The sequence below is a fragment of the Saimiri boliviensis genome, chromosome 2 (assembly GCF_048565385.1).
Source record: "Saimiri boliviensis isolate mSaiBol1 chromosome 2, mSaiBol1.pri, whole genome shotgun sequence".
In the NCBI taxonomy this organism is placed as follows: domain Eukaryota; kingdom Metazoa; phylum Chordata; class Mammalia; order Primates; family Cebidae; genus Saimiri; species Saimiri boliviensis.
In genome coordinates, this window is record NC_133450.1 from 86497018 (window position 1) to 86505828 (window position 8811).

General features: G+C 40.2%; 1 protein-coding gene across 7 annotated transcripts in view; it reads right to left on the reverse strand.

The window, feature by feature from the left end:
* SLTM (SAFB like transcription modulator) overlaps positions 1 to 8757 on the reverse strand; it is a 56976-nt gene extending 48219 nt beyond the window's left edge. For 4 of the 7 annotated variants that reach the window (XM_074393836.1, XM_039468894.2, XM_003928982.4 and 1 more), the window contains exons 1-2: positions 8470 to 8756; positions 7396 to 7483 (exon numbers count right to left, since the gene is read on the reverse strand). In XM_074393836.1, the coding sequence (XP_074249937.1) occupies positions 7396 to 7483; positions 8470 to 8631 (250 nt within the window). In that variant the 5' untranslated portion in view covers positions 8632 to 8756. Of the gene's footprint in view, positions 1 to 7395; positions 7484 to 8469 lie in introns of all 7 variants that reach the window. The other 3 variants (XM_010339610.3, XM_074393835.1, XM_074393837.1) reach the window with 1 other exon arrangement.
* Positions 8758 to 8811: the final 54 nt, after the last annotated feature.

The following is an 8811-nucleotide window of genomic DNA, read 5'->3' on the forward strand; positions in this document are numbered from 1 at the left end:
TTCAACAAAACACCATGTACAGTGTGAATCTATTTTAATTGTTGAAAGGGGAAAAAAAACCTTAAACATAAACCTCCTGTGAGTACTTGCATACATACCTACATACCTTAGATCAACACGTGTTATATGAAATGTGCTTTATGTGGATGATTACTATATTAGATTGATAAAAATTTTAGAAAGCTTCAGAGTAAACACTTAATTATAAATGTTACATATGTATATTATACATAAAATGTTACATATATTAAATTCACGGTGGTGGGATTATGAGTAATCTTCACATTTTTGTACTTTTCTGAATTACCTATTTTTTTTTTTTTCCGAGACAGGATCTTACTCTGTCTCTCCAGCTGGAATGCAGTGGTGCCATCTCAACTCACTGTAACCTCCACCTCCCAAGTTCAAATGATTTTCCTGCCTCAGCCTCCTGAGTAGCTGGGATTACAGATGCATACCACCACACCTGGTTGATTTTTATACTTTCAGTAGAGACCAGGTTTCACAATGCTGGTCAGGCTGGTCTCGAACTCCTGACCTCAAGTGATCTACCTGCCTCGGCCTCCCAAAGTGCTGGGATGACAGGTGTGAACCACTGCACCCAGCCTGGATTACCTAATTTTTAAAATGAAAACTTTTCACACTTTTTTTTTTTTTTTTTTTTTTTTTACAGACAGAGTCTGTGACTCCAGGCGCCATACTGGAGTACAGTGGCGCAATCTTGGCTCACTGCAACCTCCACCTCCTGGGTTCAAGCAATTCTTCTGCCTCAGCCTCCCGAGTAGCTGGGACTACAGAGGCATGCTACCACGTCCATCTAATTAATGTATTTTTTTTAGTAGAGATGGGGTTTAACCATGTTGGCCAGGACAGTTGTAATCCCTTGAACTCATGAACTGCCTGCCTTGGCCTCCCAAAGTGCTGGGATTACAGGCATGAGCCACCACGCCCAGCCGACTTTTCACTTTTATAATCTGGAAAAAAATACTATAAAGCCATACTTAAACACTACTATTCCAATGTACTAGCTAGGATTGCCATGTAAAACTACTCAGATCAGGCTGTCCAGTTATGACATCAAGTGAACTCCTGGAACTGCACTGGAACTCCTGGAACAACACTGAGATTCTTTTATTGTAATATGTGAGAGAACAGTTGATTAAATAACTCAATAAATTCTATCCTTAAATCCTAAGCCATTGTTCAACTTCTACATTAAAGTCTTTTCTGATGCTACCAACTGATAAAAATGATTTTCTGTCTAATTCCTGTACAAATACCACTTTGTTTTACATGGGTCCATGAAAAATCTTTATTCCTCTGCCTCTAATTCAGAATATGTAGATGACTGATTTGGGAGAAGCACATTGTCTTCAAGTACTAGAAAATTTTACTTACTTCCCTTCCAGAATCCTGGCCACACACCATATTTGATATGATAAAACAGCCAAAAAAAGTAGCAAAGTGCTGTGGTGCTAAACATAACCCCCCACATACAACTTCATAAGGCAAATGTAGGTTTTTTGTTTGTTTTTGAGACAGAGTCTTGCCCTGTTGCCGAGGCTGGAGTGCAACGGCAAGATCTTGGTCCACTGCAACCTCTGCCTCTCGGGTTCAAATGATTCTCTTGCCTTAGCCTTCCCAGTAGCTTGGATTACAGATGCCCACTACCACCCCAGCTAATTTTTGTATTTTTAATAAAGATGGGGTTTCACCATATTGGCCAGGCTGGTCTCAAACTCCTGACCTCAAGCAGTCCATCTGCCTGTGCCTCCCAAAGTGCTGGGATTACAGGCATGAGCCACTGTACTTGGCCCAAAAGAGGTATTTATAAAAGCAGTTAAGAAAGCCCCCAAAAGGCCCTTAGCATTCATTCAAAAAATATTTTTTGAACACTTATTATGTGCCATCCTCTATACTAGGCATTACAGAGACAGAGGCAAATGAAAAACTATGCCCTGGCCTTCACTGAGCTTTTGGCCTTTTGAGTGCCTAAGAAACACCTATAACAATTCTATGCCCAAAGTCTTCCTCAATGCCACACTTTTAATTAAAGTATTCCTTAACATCTGAATATACTATGGGGGGAAAGACTAATTAAATACATTATGATACTGTGTTATGTGAAATATGCTTTATATGGCTGATTACTATGTTTCATTGATACAAGTTTCAGAAAGCTTTATAGAGTAAACATGAACTTAATTATAAATATGTAGTCTGGGGTATTTTCCACAAAAAATTAGACGTTAAATGTTTGGTCAAACCTGTAACCTCAGCATATACTTGCTTCTATAGGAGAAAAATCAGATTTTACACAGCAGTTTTAGTGTTTTTAAAGTTGCCAGGTATTGCAAATCAGTTTTAACGTTTGTAAGTACTCTATTACATACAGTTCTAAATACTGTACTGATTAACCATATAACTTTTACTGAAGTTAATTGGTGACTATAAAGGTTGAAAATCTAAAAGAAAAGGCTATGCCTGCCAGTGTCAAGTAAACCAAAAGTCTTTAAATCTATAATCTCTAAAACAACATAATGAGAAGTTAGCTCTACCTGTTTTACTACTTTTTTAACACATACCCAAATACAACCATAAACCTCAATGGGGAAAGCTTTCTTCTAGGTTACTTACTTAAAAGTACATAACAAAGAAAGTGTGAAAAGACTCAGGAAAACCATTCTAAGATACAAAGTTCCACATATTAACTACATGTAAACAGATTTTATAAATATGTTGATATAAATGTCAGAACCCACTATAACATTATCAACATTGTTTGTGCTTGTAATAGCGGCATTTAAAAAATATTCCAGGAGAAACTTAAAAATTTAGATTCCTTTCCCTCTAACCTCTGTAAATACAATCATTTTAACATAGATTTTTAAAAGAAAATTACCCTATATTTATAAGAGAATAAGCTCTACTGGTTTCTGATACACAATAGAGTTCAAAAAAATAGATTAAAAAAAAAAAGAGAGAGAATAAGCTCAATGTTTCACCTAAGTATTTTTCCATACCCGTGAAGCTTCTCTCGTCTTTTAACTTTTATTCACTATTTTAATATTGTCATAAGAATGATTTCTTTTCCTGACAAGCTATTATATGTTATATCTTGCTGATATCTACCTAACTGCCTCTAAGTAATCCCCTTCTTTTTCCTAATAATTTGTGCTGAAGAAAAACTATATTGTTTATGAGCTTATCTGTTCCTTCCTTAAATATCATTTTAGTTAAACAGAAAGCATTTTCTTTTGATTTTTGACTATATAATTATTAAATTTCAAAACTAAAAGAGCCTTATAGATAAACTAGTAAAATTACCAGTTTTACAAAAGAGAAAACAGGTTCACTGAAGGAAAAGTGGCATGACCAAGATGAAATTATTTCAAAGGTAAATACCAGTAAGTAAAACAAGATCTGGCAAAAAGAACTGAATGTAGTAATTCAGCAACTTGACTGAAAAACTGACATGGACCAGGCGTGGTGGCTCATGCTGGTAATCCCAGCACTTTGGGAAGCAGAAGCAGGAGAATCAACTGAGGACAGGAGTCTAAGACCAGCCTGACCAACATGGAGAAACCCCATCTTTAGTAAAAATACAAAATGAGTCAAGCATGGTGGCCCATGTCTGTAATCCCAGCTACTCAGGAGGCTGAGGCAGGAGAATTGCTTGAACCCAGGAGGCAAAGGTTGTGGTGAGCCAAGATTGCACCACTGCATTTCAGCCTGGGCAACAAGAGCAAAACTCTGTCTCAAAAAAAAAAAAAGAAAAAGAAAAAGAGAAAGAAAAACTGACATCACATTAAAACAGTATGTAATACATCCTTGGTTTTCAAATCTGTTCATTATCGATATTTTAATGTTTCCCTATACAGATTTGGTCTCTAAAAGCTATTATATAAACATCTTAATTTTTAAAAAATAAGGCCGGGCGCGGTGGCTCAAGCCTGTAATCCCAGCACTTTGAGAGGCTGAGGCGGGTGGATCATGAGGTCAAGAGACCAAGACTATTCTGGTCAACATAGTGAAACCCCGTCTCTACTAAAAATACAAAAAAATTAGCTGGGCATGGTGGCACGTGCCTGTAATCCCAGCTACTCAGGAGGCTGAGGCAGGAGAACTGCCTGAACCCAGGAGACGGAGGTTGCGGTGAGCCGAGATCGCGCCATTGCACTCCAGCCTGGGCAACAAGAGCGAAACTCCATCTCAAAAAAAAAAAAAAAAAAAAAAAAAAAAAAAAATTAAAAAAAAAAGAGAACACTAAGTTGTTCAGACTGGTCTTCAACTCGTGTACTAAAGTGATCCTCCCACCTTGGCCTCCCAAAGTGCTGGGATTACAGGCATGAGCCACCGCACCCGGCCTAAAATAATTTTATCACTGTGCAAACTGGCAGAGAAAACATCTCAAAAACTAGAACTGAGTTGATATGATGAATTTAAGCAAAACCAGATCTAAAGATGATCAGCAGCACTTGGAATCTGAGACAAGTAAGTGTGTTCTTTAAAAAGTAAACTGGGTTCAAAATCTCTCATACTAAAAATAATAAAAATAAAATAAATCAATAAGCATCTTTATTGTAAATTAATTCAAACTGTTTAAGAGTTGGAGATTTACATTATATTCTTCATAATTCACAGGATTTTCATAACAATGATAGCCAGAGAAGACTACAGCTTTTTGTCACGTATCTCTTAGCATAAGTCACAGGATTTTCATAACAATGATAGCTGGAATTCAGGCAGACTACAGCTTTTTGTTACGCATCTCTTAGAATGAGGCCTGCTACAAATCATTATCTGTGACAACTTCTAACTGAAGATCTTAAGACCTCTTAACATCAGAGTTATGGAATAATGTTCACGTATAACCCACACAAAGGAAAAAAATAAGAAATATTGATAAAAATAAATAATGTTGGCTTATTTTAAAATGTATTCGGCATTGGAGTGGTCCAAGAATTAGAATTTTTTAAAAAAAGAATTAAAAAAAAATGTACTGGGCAGTTGTGGTAGAATGTGCCTGTAGTCCCAGCTACTGAGGAGGCTAAGGTTTACTTGAGTCCAGGAGTTTAAGGCTGCAAAGAGCTATGATGGCACCACTGTACTCTACCCTGGGCAACAGAGCAATATCCCGTCCATTAAAACAAACCAACAAACAATATATATGCCTATATATGTATAAAATGTACTGAAAAACTCCTTGAAATTTTATATTGCTGAAATTATTTCTAATGGTAAGATAAATGACATTCCTAATCAAAACTGAAAAACAGATATACGGAGAAATTAAAAGTTGACAAGAATGGAATAAATCATGTTTATTTTAAATGCTAAAATAATGGTCAAGTCAAACAACCTGGGACTATGATTAATACATAGTACCTGTCAAACTAGCACAGTGTGCAAGGTAAATGATACGAATCAAAATCACTACAAGACACATGGTTAATTCCTGATAAACTTATTTCTGAATTTTTATGCTTTTCCATTTTGAAAAAGCCTTTAAGTTTGTCAGCAGTCTTCTCAGGACAAGCTTCTCTAAGACAGAAAAATGTATCTCTCAAAGGGATACAATGAGTCAGAGTTACATTAAAAGTCACCTTCAAGAGAACTTTTTTATCCCTCTAAACTAAATCTCCACCTCTCCCAGGGAATGCTTCTTAGCCCTTTTCAGTTTCCTTTGGCACAAACAGGGGGCTCTCCTAACCTAGGAAGACTCAAAACAGCAAGCTGTCCTCATCTGTGATGCCCAGGTGTACTTAAGATCAACATTTAATATTCCCTTCTTTTCAAGATTAATCCATTCATTTTATTTTATTTGCAATCATCCAGTGGTTGGAAGTAACATTTGGATCACTTAAAACACTAAAGAAAATTAGCTTACAAAACATGCAGCAACTGTCCATGCCAAATTCTGCATGAAAATTGTAGGTAAGCACCAGAATCCAGATATATCATGTCCACCCTCTGCCACTGTCCTTACAGGAGGGAGAAATGTGCAGTTATACAAGTAAAGGTTTCACTAGCCAGGAGCTTTAAAACATACTTAAATTCCGGCTGGGCACAGTAGCTCACACCTGTAATCCCAGCACTTTGGGAGGCCGAGGCGAGTGGATCACCTGAGGTCAGGAGTTCAAGACTAGCCTGGCCAACATGGCAAAACTCCGCCTCTCCTACAAATACAAAAATTAGCCAGGCATGGTAGCAGGTGCCTGCAATCCCAGCTACCTGGAAAGCTGAGGCAGGAGCCTTCCTGAACTGAACCTGGAGTGAAGGTTGCAGTGAGGAGAGACAGTGCCATTGCACTCCAGCCTGGTCAACAAGAGCGAAAATCTGTCTCAAAAAGTAATAATAATAATAATTTAAAAACCTAAGTTACTTTCATACTGCAAAATGTTCATTTAAAACCACTTTTAGCTGGGCACAGTGACTCATGCCTGTAATGCCAGCACTTTGGGAAGCCAAGGTGGGAGAATCACCTGAGGTTGAGAGTTCAAGACCAGCCTGACCTACAAGGAGAAATCCCATCGCTACCAAAAATATAAAATTAGCCGGGTGTGGTACAGCATGCCTGTAATTCCAGCTACTTGGGAGATTGAGACAGAAGAATCCCTTGAACCGGGGAGGCGGAGGTTTTGGTGAGCCGAGATCGCACCATTGCACTCCAGCCTGGGCAACAAGAGCAAAACTCCGTCTCAAAACAAAAACACAAAACAAACAAACAAACAAAAATACTTAGCTAGTCACTAAATCATTAAATCCTGGAAATATATTCTGCTCTAGTTTAAAAGTTACGAAATAAGAATCTTTACATTCCTGTAATTTAAAGCTCTTTTAAAGCTAATTAAGCATGGATTTTCCCCTCTACCTTGTTAGTATGATTGGTCAGTCTTTTAGAATTTCACTAAAAATTAGGATGTATATAATGGCATAAATGCAAATTAAGTCCACCAAGTCAAACAAAGTACTAAACATAAAGATAACAGAATTTTAATATACTAAAGAAAACAGCAAGGAGGCAAGGTGAAAGATTGGTAGGAATTCCATCAATACTCTGCCAATTGTGGGGCAAGGTAGACATGTGTTAAAACTGTATTCTATTCTTCAGGTCTTCACACTATGAAAGATCATTACACAACTTGACTTTGTAATTTTTTCGGAAGCGATAAGGAACTATTTTCACTTTCTAATCAGCTTCAGCCGAATCTTAAGGGATACAAGTCACCCAAAGCCTGGCAACAGTAACTTTTCTTCCTTGACCCAAGAAGGCAGAGTGCCAGAGGGAAATAGCAAAGAGTAGCACTATATAAACAGGGCAAGTGGCACAAGAGCAGAGGCAAGTTATATAACCAAAATATATTTTAAAATATGTTCATAACTCGTAACAACCTTTGCCTTTAGTTGGTTTCTTGTTTGGAGTATCAGTTGAAACAGTTAATTCAATATTATCTGGATCGCCTCCTTCCTCTTCAATAGCCTACATTAGAAAGAGAAGTTAATATGCTACACAGTCTATCTAAACTTATTTTATAAAAACGAAAAAAAAAAAAAAAAAAAAAAAAACCTCATGCCTCAAGACATTAGAATTGCCAGTCATTTCATAAACCGACTTCAAAAATGAGCAATTAAACTACACGAGAGAGTAAGAGAAAGTTTCAGGGGGAAAAAACCATTAGGTATCAAAATCGCATTAAGTTTTAAATTCTACAGTGTCAAGATAATTAAATATCACATTATACTGGCCAAAAATCTAAATATGTTCTATTGCAGAAAAGTTGCCAGCTACTAAAGTAAATAACTAAAAAGAGTTTTCCTGGTTCCTGTAATGCAAACTTACTGCTCCTCTACTACAATTCCAACGCTCACTCAAACCAGAAAGCTAATCAGGAATGAAGTAGATTATTGCGCTGATGCAAAAACTAAAAGCCTATAATGGAAAACAAAACCTCTCTCAGTCACCCACCCATCGACTCCCACTACCAATTCTCCCTCAGATGGGGAGGAAACGGTTGGGCACAATTAAACGGTAACTTCGCAGAAGTCACCAAAGTAACCATTCCCTCCGAGGCCAAGAAATGCACGCGCTCACCATGGCTAAAGGCTGGGGACCGAGCGCCTCCCAGGTCTCCACGATCGCCCTTGGGAGGCCGCTCCGGCCGGCCGCAACCCTCACAGCCTGGCGGGGACGTCCCGGGGAGGCGGAGGCGCGCTGGGCTGCGGTGGCCGGTCCCGGGCGGCTCTAGGGTCCCTGGTAGGCCCGGCCCAGCCCGAAGCGCGGGGGCGGGGGCGCCGCGGATGGGTCCCCGTCCTCCACGCGCGCGCGGGAGCCGCCCCGGGCCTCCCTACCTGCCTCCCAGCGAGTGCCGGCGGCTGCGGGCGGCCGAGGGCTGAGGCGGAAGCCGGGTGCCGAGGCGCGGCCTAAGCTCCCCTTCCCGGTCCTTCCCGGTCCTCGCCGGGCCTCACCTGCTTGAGTCGGGAGATGAGCACGGTCTTGACTCCGGTGATGTCTAAGTTCCGCCGCTTCAGCTCAGACTTCAGATCGATGACCCGCAGATCGGTGATCTTTTTACCTTCCGCCTGACCCGAGGCGGCCGAGGCTGCCACCGCAGCGGTAGCGGCAGCCATCTTAGAAGAGCAGCGCGCTGCCGAGGCAGCGAGTGGGCTGCAGGGCGGCGGCAGCAGCGCCAACTTCCACCCAGGCCTCAGCGGCCGCCGGCGCGGCGCAGCGCTGCGCACAATGAGCCGCTGGCCCCTCCCCCGGTCCGCCACCCTAGCGCAACCTGCAGCCGCAGCCAGCACCCGGAT